At 40.1% G+C, this 18,776-nt stretch overlaps 1 protein-coding gene across 1 annotated transcript; it reads right to left on the bottom strand.

Moving 5' to 3' along the window:
- Window positions 1-13,190: 13,190 nt before the first annotated feature.
- LOC129756354 (uncharacterized) lies at window positions 13,191-14,879 on the bottom strand. Its single transcript, XM_055753211.1, has 5 exons — window positions 14,405-14,879; window positions 14,152-14,323; window positions 13,948-14,094; window positions 13,752-13,883; window positions 13,191-13,692 (listed from the first exon to the last, which is right to left on the bottom strand). The coding sequence occupies exons 1-5, from the start codon at window positions 14,788-14,790 to the stop codon at window positions 13,279-13,281; spliced, it is 1,251 nt and encodes a 416-aa protein (XP_055609186.1). The 5' UTR covers window positions 14,791-14,879; the 3' UTR covers window positions 13,191-13,278.
- Between the last annotated feature and the right edge of the window lie 3,897 nt (window positions 14,880-18,776).

Below are 18,776 nucleotides of genomic sequence, written 5' to 3' on the forward strand. Positions count from 1 at the left end.
TCGCTAAACGCATGCAAATGCGATCCGAGAATAAATAAGGGCTGAAGTCTGTTTCAAAAACCTCTGAATTTACTAGAGCGATTTACGAATATTTTATTATTTTTTTTAACATTTGAAGTTAACTTGATTATCTTCGTGTTAACCCTAATTTCCTTATTATTTATTATAATTTGGTATATTTATGACACTGTTCCAACTTGCGCCATCCGTGTCCATCCTTAGTATTTGCTAGTTAATAAATTTTGCAATTAATTTCGATCAGATATTTTTCCTAATATGCAATATCGTCAATAAATATATATCGCATTCACAACATAATTTTACACAATTTTGAGTTACTGAGTTGAATTTAGTCTAACTATAATGTTATCCTTTAAGCGTGCTGCATCAACATGTAAATAAACCGTTTGAAAATAGGAAAATTGAACTGTGTCAGTCTTTTATATTCAGATTATTGCAGATATCTTTCGGGTAAGAGTTAGAAATTCTTCGAAATATGGCTCATTCTGTTATAATTTATTTTTGACTTCAGGGAAACACAAAAGTTCAACATAACGCCGGAAACCTCATAACACCCCGTTAGTCTAGATAACATGACGAAATGTCTTCACACAAAAGTCTACAAGAACCATAAATCAAGCACCCTCTGTGCACTAAAACTAAAACCGAGTCGACTGCAACATTTCGAACCCAAATCAAACGACGGACTGGCGATGGAAACACCGCATCTCATATGCCGGCCAACAGTGATTCCGTCCAGCCTTGAACCACAAAACTCATTGCCGCATGTTTCCTCAATCAATCCCAACCGCCATCACAAGTCAGTTTTCAATGGTCATACAACCCCTCAACTGAACACAGGAACACATCAATCGCTGAGTACTCCATCGCAATTGTGAGTAATTTCTTTGTTCCAAACTATTTTACCAATAGCACACATTTGTTCAACTAAACTCCAAACCTAACTGAAATTAACTACCAAATTGGTTGTTCAGTTTTATCTTTTGTCATACACTTAATAAGGTTTGACTTGACTGATTACTGTTTATTCTCGACTTTTGATTAATATCTCTGGACTCTAATCCATGGCCAAATAACCTTTATATTTGATCTATATTCTTTTTAGATTGACTCATGACTCATGACTCTAAATTCTGTACACGAAAATATATTTTTTTTTTCATTTCCTCCAACCTGATACTTAACTCTCCACTATTGATTCATCGACTCTTGATTTTAACTATTGCTTGAATCATTGTATATAGACTAGTAACTATTGTCTTTTGACTCCTTCCATTTGATTCCAATTCTTGACTCCTATGAATACTCACCCTTGACACTTTATTCTGACTTCTGGTTCGGCCTTTTGTGTAATAAATCCAGATTGTTTTTGTCTTACTCGTGACTCTTTGCTCGTGACTTCTGAATTATGATACTTGAATCATTAGCAATCTTTAATTTTTTTTTTTTTGGTTATAAGTCTCTTTTTTTTAATTACAATTTTTGACTCAAGGCTCTTGCCCCTTTAATTTGCTTCTAAACGTTTAATTTTTGACATTTTTATTTTATATTCTTGATTTTGATAGTCCACTTTTACATCTTGATTCTTTCCATTTAGTTTCGACTTTTCTTTTTCTTGCCGTAACTTCAACCTTCTTGTCTTGTTTTTATGGCTTGTAGATTTTAAATAGTCACTCTTGATTCTTGACGTATGGTTTCCAATTTCGACTTTTGGTAACACTGGAAGACAGAATTCTCTTGATTATTTTCCCTCTCTCGTTTATCGAGCCACTTCACCTCTTGGTTTTAGTCTCTTTTCAAATATCTCTAACCTTTGAGCTTTGATTCCTAACTCTTGCCTTTAGCCTCTTTCTACGGTTTATAAAAACATTTTTTTTTTATACTCTTGGTTCTGAATTCTTGATTTTTTAACTTACAATAATTTTAAATTATTGACACTCATTTTTTTAATCAAGACTCCTGATCCATTTACTTTTAACTTCTGAATTTTAATTTCACTTATGATTTTTTTTTAACACTTGACCATTGATCAAACCATTAATGATCCTTGGCTACTACATCCGACTTCTTGGCTGTAATCCTTGACTCAGAAATCTTTTGTCTTTATTATAATGTTAAATTTATTTTTCTTTTGATCAATGACTACTGTATTCGATTATATGACTTTAATCCTTGACTCTCAATCCGATCAATCTTTATATATACTGTCTTATTTTTAATCGGACTCTCTTCTTCTGACTCTTGACTCTCGACTTCTGGTTCTTAATCCTTTACACATATTTCAATGTTCTTGACTCTTGAGTCTTAACCTCTGATTTTTTTATACTTAGTTCTGGATATTGGTCCCTTGACTCTTGAAACTTAATACTCAGCCTTTTTTTTTATAATTATTATTCTTGACTCTCGACTTTCAACTCTTAAGAACATTGACCTTTTTACATTATTTTTTTTTTGCTTCTAAGTTCAAAATTTGTTGTCCTGTGATTTTCGACTATTCCTTTTTTTTTGGCTTATATACCTTTTGCCTTATATTATTCTAACTTCTGATACTTCATTTTTTTTAACTTTTGACTCTCAACTTTTACTTTTTGAATTGATTCCTTGCTGTTAAATATTGAATCTTTCCTCTTAGCTCACTCACTTAACTTTTGATTTTGATTCTTGATTCTCCAATCTCGATTCTTGACTCTTGACTCCTTAAAGTCTCTCTCTTAACCTCTACTTTTTTTCTCTTTTTTTTTAGCTATACTTTACGTTATGAATCATGGTTCTTGATGCTTAACTGCTAACTCTAGCCTGTTAACTATTGACTCAAACTATTGACTGTTGTAACTTGACTAATGATTCTTAAAACCATTCTTGAAGCTTAATATCTTCAATTCTTGGCTCTTGTCTCTTAAATTATGCCTTTTCATGTGTTGGCTCATGACTTTTTTTGACTCTAGATTTTGGTTGTTGAATCCTGATGCTTGACTTTTGTATCGTTGGCTTGATTGATTCTCAAGACTTGATTCTGAACATTCGTATTTTCCTAGACTTCTTAAGCATGACCGTTCAAACGCGATACCTGCACCAATAGGTCTTTATCTTTTATTTTTCAATCGATTATTGATTTAAAACTCTTGACTTTTTTAAATTCTGGACACCGATCTTTGACTCTTGATTCTAATTTCTTTATTCTTTCAGTTTCAATCTTACCTCTTGATTTTTTTGTCTATTGATAGAGCTAGATTCTTCTCTCTTGACCGTTTTACCCATTGAATCTAGGCTTTTCTTTTTTTTTTCTCAACCTGTTTTGCACTCTTGTTCCCACACAACTGATTTTTTTTTTAGACAAGAACTTAGACCTCCAACTGAAACTCGGATTTCTAGTAAATAATCAAAATCACCGATTCGAATTCTTGACTTTGAAATATATTTCTGATATCCATATTAACAGAAAAAATGTGTTGCTTATACTAAACTCTAACGTCTGCCCTGCTCAGAGGTTTCCTTATACATCCCATTTTCTGGATTACCCCCATACGGGGTTTTCCCACACATCAACTATTTGAACTGCCCCACTCAGGAATCTGTCTAACATAATAAATTATAAAAACAGTCCCTCCCAGGGGTTTGTTTAATACATCAAATCACCCAAATTATCTCTCATCTCAGGGTTTTTTCTCCTATACATCAAATCGTCTGGACTGCCCCACTCAGGGATCTGTCCCATACAATAAGTCATCTAGATCGCCGCATTAAGAGTTTGTCTTATACATTCAACTATTTGAACTCCACCACTCAGGGGTCAGCCCATACAAGAAATTATTTCGAATGCCTTCGGGTTTGTCTCATACATCGAATCCTCTAAACTGCCCCTCTCGGGGTTTGTCCCATTCGCCCAACTATTAGACTGCCCCACTCAGGGGTCTTTCCTATACAATCGCAATCATTTCGACTGCCCCTCTCAGGGGTTTGTCTCATATATCAAATCATCTAGACTGCCGCTCACAGCGGTTTGCCCAATACATTCTACTATTTGGACTGTCCCACTCAGGGGTTTGTCCCATTAACCCAACTATTGGACTGCCCCACTCAGGGGTCTGTCTCGTACCGTCAATCATTTCGACTGCCCCTCTCAGGGGTTTGTCTCATATATCAACTCATCTAGACTGCCCCTCTGAGAGGTTTGTACCATACATTCTACGATTTGGACTGCCCCACTCAGGGCTTTTCTCATTAACCAAACTATTGGACTGCCCCACTCAGGGGTTTGCCTCGTACCGTCAATCATCACGACTGCCCTTCTCAGGGTTTTGTCTCAAATATCAAATCATTTAGACTGCCCCTCTCAGAGGTTTGTCCCATAAATTCTACTATTTGGATTGCCCCACTCAGGGGTTTGTCCCATACATTCTACTATCAGACTGCCCCACTCAGAGGTCTGTCTCGTACCGTCAATCATCTCGACTGCCCCTCTCAAGGGTTTGTCTCATATATCAAATCAGCTAGACTGCCCCTCTCAGAGGTTTGTCCCATAAATTCTACTATTAGACTGCCCCTCTCAGAGGTTTGTACCATAAATTCTACTATTTGGACTGTCCTCCTCAGAGCTTGTCCCATTAACCAAAATATTGGACTGCCCCACTCAGGGGTTTGTCTCGTACCGTCAACCATCACGACTGCCCTTCTCAGGGTTTTGTCTCAAATATCAAATCTTTTAGACTGCCCCTCTCAGAGGTTTGTGCCATAAATTCTACTATTTGGATTACCCCACTCAGGAGTTTGTCCCATACATTCTACTATCAGACTGCCCCACTCAGAGGTCTGTCTCGTACCGTCAATCATCTCGACTGCCCCTCTCAGGGGTTTGTCTCATATATCAAATCAGCTAGACTGCCCCACTCACAGGTTTGTCCCATACATTCTACTATCAGACTGCCCCACTCAGAGGTCTGTCTCGTACCGTCAATCATCTCAACTGCCCCTCTCAGGGGTTTGTCTCATATATCAACTCATCTAGACTGCCCCTCTCAGAGGTTTGTCCCATAAATTCTACTTTTTGGACTGCCCCACTCAGGGGTTTGTCCCATACATTCTACTATCAGACTGCCCCACTCAGAGGTCTGTCTCGTACCGTCAATCATCTCGACTGCCCCTCTCAGGGGTTTGCCTCATATACCAAATCACCTCGACTGCCCCTCTCAGGGGTTTGTCTCATATATCAACTCATCTAGACTGCCCCTCTCAGAGGTTTGTCCCATAAATTCTACTTTTTGGACTGCCCCACTCAGGGGTTTGTCCCATTAACCAAACTATTGGACTGCCCCACTCAGGGGTTCGTCTCGTACCGTCAATCATCTCGACTGCCCCTCTCAGGGGTTTGCCTCATATACCAAATCATCTCGACTGCCCCTCTCAGGGGTTTGTCTCATATATCAAATCAGCTAAACTGCCCCACTCAGAGGTTTGTCCCATACATTCTACCATCAGACTGCCCCACTCAGAGGTCTGTCTCGTACCGTCAATCATCTCGACTGCCCCTCTCAGGGGTTTGTCTCATATATCAACTCATCTAGACTGCCCCTCTCAGAGGTTTGTCCCATAAATTCTACTATTTGGACTGCCCCACTCAGGGGTTTGTCCCATACATTCTACTATCAGACTGCCCCACTCAGAGGTCTGTCTCGTACCGTCAATCATCTCGACTGCCCCTCTCAGGGGTTTGCCTCATATACCAAATCATCTCGACTGCCCCTCTCAGGGGTTTGTCTCATATATCAAATCAGCTAGACTGCCCCACTCAGAGGTTTGTCCCATACATTCTACTATCAGACTGCCCCACTCAGAGGTCTGTCTCGTACCGTCAATCATCTCGACTGCCCCTCTCAGGGGTTTGTCTCATATATCAACTCATCTAGACTGCCCCTCTCAGAGGTTTGTCCCATAAATTCTACTTTTTGGACTGCCCCACTCAGGGGTTTGTCCCATTAACCAAACTATTGGACTGCCCCACTCAGGGGTTCATCTCGTACCGTCAATCATCTCGACTGCCCCTCTCAGGGGTTTGCCTCATATACCAAATCATCTCGACTGCCCCTCTCAGGGGTTTGTCTCATATATCAAATCAGCTAAACTGCCCCACTCAGAGGTTTGTCCCATACATTCTACTATCAGACTGCCCCACTCAGAGGTCTGTCTCGTACCGTCAATAATCTCGACTGCCCCTCTCAGGGGTTTGTCTCATATATCAGCTCATCTAGACTGCCCCTCTCAGAGGTTTGTCCCATAAATTCTACTATTTGGACTGCCCCACTCAGGGTTTTGTCCCATACATTCTACTATCAGACTGCCCCACTCAGAGGTCTGTCTCGTACCGTCAATCATCTCGACTGCCCCTCTCAGGGGTTTGCCTCATATGCCAAATCATCTCGACTGCCCCTCTCAGGGGTTTGTCTCATATATCAAATCAGCTAGACTGCCCCACTCAGAGGTTTGTCCCATACATTCTACTATCAGACTGCCCCACTCAGAGGTCTGTCTCGTACCGTCAATCATCTCGACTGCCCCTCTCAGGGGTTTGCCTCATATACCAAATCATCTCGACTGCCCCTCTCAGGGGTTTGTCTCATATATCAACTCATCTAGACTGCCCCTCTCAGAGGTTTGTCCCATAAATTCTACTATTTGGACTGCCCCACTCAGGAGTTTGTCCCATACATTCTACTATCAGACTGCCCCACTCAGAGGTCTGTCTCGTACCGTCAATCATCTCGACTGCCCCTCTCAGGGGTTTGCCTCATATACCAAATCATCTCGACTGCCCCTCTCAGGGGTTTGTCTCATATATCAACTCATCTAGACTGCCCCTCTCAGAGGTTTGTCCCATAAATTCTACTTTTTGGACTGCCCCACTCAGGGGTTTGTCCCATTAACCAAACTATTGGACTGCCCCACTCAGGGGTTCGTCTCGTACCGTCAATCATCTCGACTGCCCCTCGCCGGGAATTTTCCCATTCACCAAACTATTTGGACTGCCCCACTCAGGGGTTTGTCTCATTCACCCAATTATTAGTCTGCCTTTTGTTCTTTTATCAAATTATCTGGACTGTTCCACTCAGAGGATTGTCCCATGCTACAAACTATTCTAAAAGGGTTTGTACCAGGCTAAATCATGTGTTCTTCACGTTTTCACTGCACTGAATAGTATTTTCACTCAGAAATTGAAAAGATTATGTTTGCTTATTGGTATGCTATTTCCTCTCCAATTTTCACACGCCATTTTATAATTTTTTTAGTTCCATTTTTTTCGTAACACTGTTTTCCATTTGTTCAAATATATTGTTCTTATTGAAATTTCTTCATTTTAAATTGTGCACTGGTCGATTTCAACTTATTCCTTCCAAGTTCATAAACTTTATATTTTTTTAAATTGTTTTCCGGTATTGCTTATTCCACTATTTTTCACTCCTTATCAAGGTTGCCGAAAGAAAAATTCTGTGTTTTGACGGAAAAAATCTGTTTTTCTGTAATTTTACTCAAAAATTCAGTGCTGTATTTTCGTGATGGTTTTTCCGATAAGTTTATTAAAAAGTCATGTCAAATTGCGTCCTTTTTGAATTTTACTTGAGGAAAATCAATTAACATTACTGATTTTATCATATTTTCGAAATTTTTGTTGAATATCCAAAACTTATATTGACGTATAAATATTAAATTTGGAAAAAAAAAACGCATGTAATTTAAAAATTCCGTGAAATCTGTGAATATTTTTAAAACTCTGAGTTCAGTGACACAGATTCTGTGATGAAATTTTGCTCATTCTGTGAAACTATAGATTTTTTTGTGATTTCGTCAAGTTTGCTTCTTACCCTTTTTTCTCATTTTGTTATAACGATAAGCTGTTCATCCATCTCCTTCCTTCATATTCCATTGCCATTCTCAATTTGGCACATAATTTAATTTCATTTTCATTCCTTTTTTCTTCACAATGTTTTCCATACTTCCATTTTTTCATTCTTCAATAATATTTTATTTATTTATTTTTTTTTTTTTAATAAACTATATTTCATCTCCCCCTTTTCCACTCTATTTGTTCTTCGAAAGTTCTCCTTTTTCTCCTCTATTAACCGTTATTAAACTGTTAATTGTTCTCTTTCCATTTTTCTTTCTCTACATTTCTATTCTTTTCATTCTAGCTCCACATACCACTCCTCTCTATATCCTTCCTTTCTCAGTCTCATTCATTTTCCTCTCCCTCATGCTCCTACTTCATTTTCAATTATTCACCAAGGGGCACGACCCCAATTTCCTTCAATTATTCATCAAAAACACTTTTTTTTTGAGCTCCTCCCTCTTTTCTTCAACCCCCCTTTTGTCCAATTACAATTTGCTCCTTTAAATTACTTCCTTTTTCTTTATTCCAATTATCCAACTTTAGGTCTTCCTTTCAGGTGCTATATTTTTATTCTTCATTAATCGCACTATATTTTTCATTTTTCACTTTCTCTTTTTTTTTTACACTCAATCATGCCCTTTTGTAATTTTTACGTTTTTGAATGACTATTTTTCATTCTTCACCTTCAAGACCATTCGATTTTAATAACATTTTCCATTCGATAACCTCCGATTCCCATTCTATTTCTCGTACTTTCATTCACGGAATCAATTATACTTCACTTTTTTCACTTCCATTCTCTTCAAGTTCACCCCAACGTTCAGAAAAAACACATTCCACCTATAGTTTGTTTTAGCTACGCTCATTAATTTAAAATGGCTAACACACGCCTTCAAGCGCCTTTATCGTCATCCGTTCCACCAGTGCCAAATCAATAACTACCGTCCTCCCTTCAATGACAAGTAATTACTTACCGACTGCGCCATTGTCGAGACCGACCGGCTTGGCGGCCATCTTTTCCTCTCCTTCTGTCCTAGTTTTCTTCCAAATTTTGTCACGGCACTCCTTACTCACTGAAATTAGTCTATAAACTCAATTCCCAATACATCCTACACTATCATTCAACCTATCTTTTTTGCTCTCTCGCGCTCTTTATTGAAACTCTACAAAATCTCCATGTTCTCCTTTATCGCTACTCAATTTATCGGTTCGCTCTCTTTCACGAAATATGTTCGAGGGGCTTCGCACTAGTCTTTTCTAAATCTGTTAAATTTATATCTAATCTAGAATAATCGAAACGAGCTCCCAAACAATTCAATCATACTATTTTTCTTAACTTGACTTCTATGTGCTTATATTAATTGAATTTATTTTCTTTACTTTACCCACATCTTATTTCCTACAGCTTGGTGGCCTGGCAACTGCATCTCAAATGAAGAACTACATCGCCGGTGTCATCAAAGGGCGCTAGAAATCGAGATCCGGGAACATAAGTGGAGATGGATAGGGCATACGTTGCAAAAGATGAGAACGAGATTTGCAGAGAGGCGCTTGAATAGAATCCAGAAGGACATCGGAGAAGAGGCAGACCCAGAAACTCGTGGCGGCGAAGCCTAGCCGCCGCAATCCGAACTGTCGACGAGAATCTTGACTGGGACCAAGTGAAGACGCTGGCTCCGTATCGTCAACAGTGGAGGTCTTTTACCTCGGCCCTATGCGCCGGAGGATCGGCGCGGGAACATTAAGTAGTAAGTAAGTAAATTATACATCGTAGCGTTGCATGACGTATGCTGAAGAACTCCACGGTTCGTGCGTTCCGAGTTGGTCATACCATCTACCAGAGCTGCGGCAAAACACACACGAGCTTGGAACAGCTTTCGTAGTGATGGGTGTGGAAGTATGAAGTAGCAATAGTAGCAAATTTTATCAATATTCATTAAAAGTGTGCACCTTCTTGGATGAGAAATTAACCATTCTAATTTGAGTAAATCGGCTATAACGCTGTGTTAGTTTATCTCTTCTGTGCTGTACCTTGTTTTGTCTGTATTCGTGTTGGGGGAGTTTCGTTAAAAAACCGAATGAATACCTCAAAACGAGTCCATTTGAAGTATTTGTAACGAGAAATCAGTCTTTCAACGAGCTTTGGTGATGAAATACGTGTTTCTGAATTTGCGGAGATTCTCGGTCATGTGTTACTGCATCGATTGAAATTGTAACTACGACAATGGGGAAGATGAAGAAGTGATCGAGCTGTTTCTCCAACATCACTATTATCAACGTACACAGCCCTCACCTCGAAAGTACCGGTGACGACAAACACGAACTCTACGTGCTACTGGAGCGTTGATACGACCGCTGTCCAAAACATGATATCAAGATCGTCATCGCGGATTTTAACGCTCAGGTGTTCTAAACGAATGGCAACCTAGTACCTAGTACCTTTTCCCAGCTCCGCCTCCCACACAATTCCACTGGAGATCGCCGTATCAAACGTAATCACAGATTGACCACGTTTTGGTATACAGCCGGCATTCGTACATTAGGCCGGCTTCATGGAGAGATGGTATACGATGGACCAGATCTTCACATTACGGCAAATCCTCCAAAAATGCCGTGAACACCAAGTCCCTACGCACTATCTATTCATCGACTTCAAAGCCACATACGACACGATCGACCGTGGCGAGCTATCATGGACGAGAACGGCTTTTCCGGGAAGCTGGCCAGACTGATCGAAGCGACGATGGATTGAACGCAGTTCTGTGCGCGGATTTCGGGTGAATTGTCGAGTTCATTCGAATCACGCAAGGGGCTTCGACAAGGCGACGGTCTATCCTGCATGATGTTCAACGTCGCGCTAGAAGGTGTTATTCGACGAGCGATGGGAATAAATGCGAAATGCGGAGCACGATATTCAACAGATCCAGTCAACTTATATGCTATGCCGACGACATTGATATAGTCGAAGGATCATCTGCCATGGTGGAGAAGATCTACCGCAAACTGAAACGCTCGGCAGAAAGGATTGGGTTAACGATTAATACGTCCAAAACGAACAACATATATGGTGGCCTGCGGATCCGAGACCGACCGAACCCGCTTGTCCAGTAATAACAAGGTCACGATCGAAGGCGACGAGCTGGAGATAGTCGAAGACTTTGTCTATCTCGGCTCTCGGAAGACTTAGCCCTCGGACGAAGTGTAACCTGTATATGACGCTCATTAGACCGGTTTTTCTCTACGGGCACGAGACATGGATATTTCTCGAGGAGGACCTGCGTGCACTCGGAGTTTTCGAGCGACGAGTGTTAAGAACCATCTTCGGCGGCATGCAGGAGAACGGAGTGTGGAGGCGAAGGATGATCCACGAGCTCGCGCGACTCTACGGCGAACCCAGTATCCAGAAGGTGGTTAAGGCTGGCCGGATACGCTGGGCGGGACATGTTGCGAGAATGCCGGACGACTGTCCTGCAAAACAGGTGTTCGCTACGAATCCGGTAGGAACAAGACGAGCGGGGGCGCAACGAGCGAGGTGGTTAGACCAAGTGGAGCGTGATCTGGCGAACGTGGGGTGCCCGAGAAATTGGAGATCCGTTGCCATGGACCGAATGAGTTATAGGAATTATGTTCGTCAAGTTATGTCGTGAGACGGAATACTATGTAAATAATAATAACAGTAAAAATTAAGGGGTGGTTGTTTAGCCTAATGGCGAACGTCTTTGGCTTATAAGCCAGAGGTCCAGGGATCGTATCCCGCCACCCGAAATCTAGATGATGAAACGTTATTTTTACGTTTTGATTAACCAGAAAAGTTCCTTCGTCAACATGTTTATCTGAATTTATTTGACAGGTTTGAGAAAAAAAAAACTGAATTTCAACTTTTAAAAGATATTTTTCTGAAAAAATATCAAACTCTGGGAACAAACTCCTTCAAAATGATGGCATAGATTTTCAATATTTAAAATGATTCCTAATTTGTTGATTGATTTGATGAACTGCAATTTAAAATGTGTTTTTAAATCAGAAATAATCAAGACAACATTTATTAGCGCTTCGATAAACAACTGAACGGCGTACATGCAAGAGACCAAGACAGTGGGGAAGGACAGGCACATCTACGGCCAAACGAGCACCTAAGTTAAAAATTGCAACGAATAAGCTCGCGTGATGCTGAAATTTCAGATTGAGGTTTTCCCTTTACACGGGTTTCCGCTTTACACGAGGCCGCGCGAGCCACACCACCCGCATACATTTCCTTCATAGTTTATCTCGAAGCCACTAGAAAACTTTAATAAAACACGCCATTACTTTCACCAGACGTCAAAATGTGAGACGATAGCTAGATCAAAATAGGACACTCGGAATGATGAAACCGTCAAATCTGACTTTATTTTACATTACGGTCTACACAGAATTTTTTTTTTTGACTATTACGTGTCACTGAAAACTGCAACCTTTAAAATAAATCACCTGTAATTAACAGAACCTGTAATTTTAAATTGTTTTCCTTGACAGTTTACGAAGATTCATTTATTATTACAGCAAATGTCCTGTAAAAAAGTTGTACACTAAAAATTAAATGTCACGTAATCATGTTTTCGATCTGTAAAATTACGGTAAATGTCCTGCTCCTTTTTGTTACAGGGCATTTGCGTAATTTTACAGGAAATAATTTTTGCTGTGTATAGTTTCGACTTCGGTGTTTTTTTTTATATCGAAAAAAAATTTTTATTACAACATTCTTAACGATTTTCGGTAAGGCAAGAATCGGTTAACGAAATTCGGTAGAGTATAGATGTCAATATAATCAGTTACCGATTTGTCAAAACCACAGGTAAAATAAATTCCCGACTCGGTTATTTCAGTTTACTATGTATGCTCTCGTAGAATTTCCTTTTCACTGAAGTAGGTAATGACGAAAAATATTCAAGTCATTGATAAAAAACAGTGGTTTGCAGCTTTAACCACCTGAAGACAAGAGACGGCTGACAGCCACCCAGCGTTCCTGATTGAAGCCGTAGGCAAGATGGTTCCCAACCATCTAAGTCATCTGGTCATCTAATGAAGCAACAATGGATTACTCTTTCTAGAAAATAAGAAAGATGATCTTGGGAAAACATGCTAAGTTTGCGAAGGGAAAAAGGGAAGTCATCTGAACGTGTCATCGCAAAAACAATGCGTACATTTGGGTAAAAATCTCTTTTCCAGTTTAAACAATCATAATAACTACAAAAATAAATACAAAATGTATGTTTTTGCTAGATTCATATTGAAAATCAAAACCATATGATTGGTACAGAAAACTTCATTTTAATGTGTTAAAACATAAGGAACTTATTTACTATTTTTTTTAGATTAACAATATGGTTTTCTTTATCTCAATTCTCCGTAATAAACCCTTCCTTCCACAGAAAGGGAATCAATCGTTCGAGAGCCGCCGTCACCCGGGGATGGTCGTAAAGCTTGTTCCGATAGTCGATTCCTTCCGGCTGGTCTGAACCTAACAAATTAGCATCCATTTTGAGGTCTTGTTTTGTCAGTATCAAACATAGCGCCTCCATAGTCTGAGCACAGGCCAACAATCCTCGTTTGCGAATATCCTTGTGGAGCTGTTCTTTGGTTGGTGGATTTGTATTGGTTCCAAGCTTTTTCAAGCTATCTGATAACTCCTGCTGATAATAATCGATGAGCTCGTTAAATGATTCGGTTCGAACGTCTAACGCAGCTGAGTTAATCATGAAATAAATCAAATCGAAGGCCGGGGATCCGTAGAATGATATTTGATAATCCAACTGGAGAAGATTCTTGTTGAAGGTAATCATATAAGTTCAGTTTTGAATTTTGATCTTACCAAAAGAATGTCCTCCTTGTTGAAAAGAATATTGTTCACCCATAGATCTCCGTGGTTAAGGACGTTGAAGCCCTTGGGATCAAGCCGGAACAGGTCAACAATTTTGGTGAAAAGTTTTCCGTTCAAATTTTCCTACGGAAGATTTAAAAATTTCAATTAAAAAATCTTTATTTTGTTAGCGTACCTAGCAACTTACCAATGCCTCCAAACAGTCTGGATCAATTTTCATTGATCGAACTCTCTTGAGAAATGATTCATATAACGGAGCATAATAAGATGAAAATTCTTCAATCAAACAATCGGCGTACATTCCATCTTTGAACGGGTCGGTATAAGCTCCATTCTAAAACCAACAGCAAAACTCTAAAAAACTACAGCAAAAATCTCTTATCAGACAAACCTTCTCATAGTAAGCAACTGAAGCAGCGTGGAATCGAGCCAGCTTTTCCAATACTATTCTGCACTCGCCTAACGTCATACCATCGGCGCATGGCTTCATCAGATAACCCGCCTCCCTCAAATCTTCCATTATTATCACCGACCCATTCGGCTTGCCAACTGATTTGAACGATCTGTAAACGGAAACGAGGTAAAAATAAAAACAAACCCTGATTAGATAGGACCACAACCACCCTAATCAATCATTAACCCACCTCGGACCAAATTTGACTTTATCGCCGGCCCACAGCTGTTCGAATGCCGGTATAATTTTGGAGTACATTTCGATTTCTTTCGGAAAAGTTTGCATCAGATTCTGAACCTCACTGCCAAAATAACCGTCCGATTCTACCTTGGCAATGAAACGTAGCTCTCGTGGAGATGATTCTTCATCGCCGTTCACTTGAACCGAAACTGTGACCCGATAGAGCAGAGACATGTAACCGTCTGGTTCTTTGCTGGCGGGGCTGGAAGTGACCATCAAAATCCGAAACTTATCCGGGGTCAAGTTTAGCTCCGCTGCCACTATGTCTTCATAGAACATGGCATCTCGCCAGCTTAGCTCACCGGAGCTCGGAACCGTTTCGTCACTGTTGGCCATTTTTTTTGGCGTAAAATGTGTGAATGAACCGGAATTTTACAACACGCGTTGTCTATTCATGCGCAGAATGATAACTACTAGCCGCGATACGCGACCGATTGGCGTTTATCGCGTTCTCCTATTTAGGAAATGATGAATTCACTCTTAAGGATGCTAGCGGTTTGCTCATTGGTTTTTTTCAGATAGTTTTCTCTATTTTAAGATTTTTGTTTTACAGAATTTGGGTCTATCATAAACAGGAAAAAAAACACTAATTTTTCGTGCTGTTGAATGTTTCCTTAAAGGGTGATTCTGTCAAAATTTGGTCAAGGAAAAACCCGTGTAAATCGGTGAAATCGTTTATTTAAAAAATCAAATTAAATTTCTTTATCAAGTTTAATTAGTATGAAATTCAGGAAAAATATTCAGTTAGGCTTCTGCTCTTCCAAATCAGAATCGCCGGGCCTTAAGCTTAACCTCTGCCATCAGATTTTGTACAGCCACCTTGTCCACCTTCTTCGCCGTAGAAAGCCAGTTTGTCTTGAACTGCTGCTCGTCCTTAGCAGTTTTTTGGTCTTCTTAAGGTCCCGCTTGACAATAGCCCAGTATTCTTCAATTGGGTAGAGCTCTGGCGTGTTGGGAGGGTTCTTGTCCTTGGGAACCACCTGCACGTTGTTGGCGGCTTACCACTCCATGGCCTCTTTACCGTAATGGCAAGATGCCAAATCCGGCCAAAACAGTACGGAACAACCGTTTTTCTTCAGGAAAGGCAGCAGACGTTTATTCAAACACTCTTTCACGGAAAATTTCTTGGTTGATAGTCCCGGAAGCTATGAAAATGCTGCTTTTCAAGCCACAGGTACAGATGGCTTGCCAAACCAGATATTTCTTCGCGAACTTTGACAGTTTCATGTGCTTGAAAATATCTTCTACCTTTCCCCTTCCTTTTGCCGTATAAAACTCCTGTCCCGGAAGCTGCTTGTAGTCGGCTTTGACGTAGGTTTCGTCGTCCATTACCACGCAGTCAAACATCGTCAGCATCGTCGTGTACAGCCTCTGGGATCGCGCTTCGGCCGTCGTATTTTGTTTATCATCGCGATTTGGAGTCACTACCTTCTTGTAAGTCGATAGTCCGACTCGTTTTTTGGCTCGATGCACGGTTGTAGACGATACACCCAGATTATTTGCGGCATCTCGGAGAGAGAGGTTAGGGTTTCGCTTGAAACTACCGGCAACTATCTTTGTCGTCTCAGCGGCTTCCGGTTTTCGATTTCCCCCGATCCAGACTTCCTGGCTGTCGAAAAACGTTCCCCAAACACTTTAATTACATTTGTAACGGTTGATTTGGCAACTTTTAGCGGTTTTGCCAGCTTTGCGTGCAAGTAGCTTGGATTTTCGCGATGCGCGAGCAAAATTTTGATACGCTGCTCTTCTTCCTTGGACGGCATTTTGACAACTGAAGATTGAATTCCAAAATCAAAATAGGAGCAACATTCTACACACACACACACCTTCAAAATGAGGGATGTTCAGGTTTTTTAAATGCCAAATTGAAATAAATACGTCAAGTTTATATTCACCAAATTTTGACCGTATCACCCTTTAACAGAGTCAGTGTTGCTGTTTGGTTTTGTTCGTGTAGTCCGACCATCTGAGTGAAAAATGTACCAAAGAATGAGTGTATATAATTAATAGTGAATAGTGTAGCTGTCAAACGCACACATGGGGAAGCAAAACAAACCACAATCAACCAATCAAAATAACAGCACCAAGGAAGACAAAATAATCGTTTGCATTCCGTAGTCGCAGCCAGGACAAACGAGGAGATTTCGGAATCGCGCGGATCATAAGAAGGGAGCGTAAAACGAGTGCTCGTCGAGTATGCCCCAGCGAAATAAAGTCGAGCGAAAACCAAAATTGAAGACAGCACCAGGTTCGAAGAAAATGACTGAAAAAAAGGCGAAAGAAACCATTATAGCAGGGCATACAAGCCACCAAAATTGACTTCATCCGACCGACGGTGGAAGCAGGAATCGGGAACAGGCAACGACCCTTTAGTGGATTGCGAAGGAATTCAGTGCCGGAAAATCAAAAGGAAAAAGAAGCTTCGCAGCCCTAGACAAGGCAAAGGAGTCGTACCCAGACGACCTCGCAATGACCAGAGATTATTAGACCTAGCAGTTTACAACAGCCGGGTCGTTTTTGGGAGCTGAGTCGTTGCTCAAGAGCCGATCGCTTTTCGGGACTCGATTTTCGTTATTTTGGTTTTGCGAGTCCCGTTTTTGCGAAATTAAGTTGCGGACGTGGTGAGAGCCAACCGGATCGAGCCGGAAGTCATCCGAGGTGCTCCGGGCAGCCGGGTTGCCAGTTTACCGGATACGACTCTGATATTGAATAAGACAGCTGTGATACATCTGTGCCACCAAGCTGTGATATGATTGTTGTGCGTTTTGATGTTATGGTAGAAAAACGGGCCCGTCAGTAGTTATTACGTAAACTAGCTTAAGTGTTTAAATTGTCGTGTGTAAGTAAATAATTATATTTTCCACAAGTTTTGGGTTTTGCGTGTTTGTGTTTTGGGTAAAAGTTAGCCGTGCAGCACACACTGTGGTCAGTGGTACTCAACTTGTTTCAAAAAGCATGTTGTCCAAATATTTCAGAAAAAGCATGGGAATTGAAAAATTTTAGCCAAATGAGATCTATCTTGTGTGGTTTTTTCGAGTAATCGAATGAAGGTTATTTCACCCACCGTACGCTGCATGAAATTGTGGCTTTGACTGTTTTAAACTTAATTTCCCAACATTTTCAGTTTATTTAGAAAAAAAAGCTTGTTCGCACAGAAAAATTTTGGAACATATGAGAACTATCTTTTGTTATTTTTTCCAAAGAATCGAATGAATGCTGTTTGAGTTACCGCTTGCTTCAAACAATGGAGTAATGGCTAAACTGTTTCGAAAAAAATAGGGAAATTGAGGGTAAAACAGCCATAACTCCATTTTCGATGCGTGTGGCTGCTCAAAAAGCCTTCATTCGATTTCTCGGAAAGAAATCACATAAGATAATTCTTATTTGGTTCAAAATTTTCAATTCCCATGCTTTTTCTGAAATACTTGGAAAATGTAGGGGAATTGAGGGAAAAAACAGGCATAATTCCATATTTTCATTATTTTCATAGATTTGGTTCGTGGAGGAAGAAAATATTGAATTTCTTAGCGGTTTATATACTTTTTCCCTATTGTACATTGCATTGGTTTTAATTCTTTTATGCACAAAAACTTTATTACGTCCCCTCACTGGAAGAAAGGTGAGATAATTTAGCATTAAATAAATATTCAAGTATTTATTTATACTCTCACGTGAATTATGGTTCCTTTTGCTTGATTAATTGTCGTGTCGTTACATTAACCTCTTATTGGAGCCCCTCTCTTGCACATCTCTTGGAAGAAGTGAGGGGTCTCGAACAATCATCAAATGATTAGTTTTTGAGCTTCACAATAAAATTTATATGATTAGTTCTTAAGCTAAACACAACGAATATTTTTATGTAACCTACCTTTCCTGAAGAAACATGACTTGTCTCATGTCTGTGCTGTTTTGGCCGAATTTGGCATCCTGCCACTATGGAAAAAAGGCCATGGAGTGATATGCCGCAAACAACATTCAGGTTGTACCCAAGGATAAGAACCCTCCCAACACACAAGAACTGGGGACGATTGGGGGATAGTTAAGCAGATCCTTAAGAAGACCCAAAACCCCGTTAGCAGCGAGAAGCAGTTCAAAGCAAACAGGCGTTTTGCGACAGGCGTCAAATGAAAGGATCGCCAATTTGGACTACAGGACTAGGTCGACCGGAATCTGGACTGAGTATTTTTTATTTTATACATACTGAACTTAAAAAAAAAAGATACTTTAATTTTTTTAAATAAACAAATAATCTATTTTCACGCAATTTAGTTTGACCACTTTTGATCTTGACACCCTTTACTATGAAATGATCAAATTTTTGG

The sequence above is a fragment of the Uranotaenia lowii genome, chromosome 3 (assembly GCF_029784155.1).
Source record: "Uranotaenia lowii strain MFRU-FL chromosome 3, ASM2978415v1, whole genome shotgun sequence".
Lineage (NCBI taxonomy): Eukaryota > Metazoa > Arthropoda > Insecta > Diptera > Culicidae > Uranotaenia > Uranotaenia lowii.

What these genes read in the sequence shown, in the direction of transcription:
- LOC129756354 (XM_055753211.1), bottom strand. Translation starts at nt 14,790, where the DNA reads ATGGCCAACAGTGACGAAACGGTTCCGAGCTCCGGTGAGCTAAGCTGG. An exon ending in CAGACTGTTTGGAGGCATTG is followed by an intron (nt 13,884 to 13,947) that starts GTAAGTTGCTAG and finishes AATCTTCCGTAG; the next exon opens with GAAAATTTGAACGGAAAACT. An exon ending in ACAAGGAGGACATTCTTTTG is followed by an intron (nt 13,693 to 13,751) that starts GTAAGATCAAAA and finishes AATCTTCTCCAG; the next exon opens with TTGGATTATCAAATATCATT.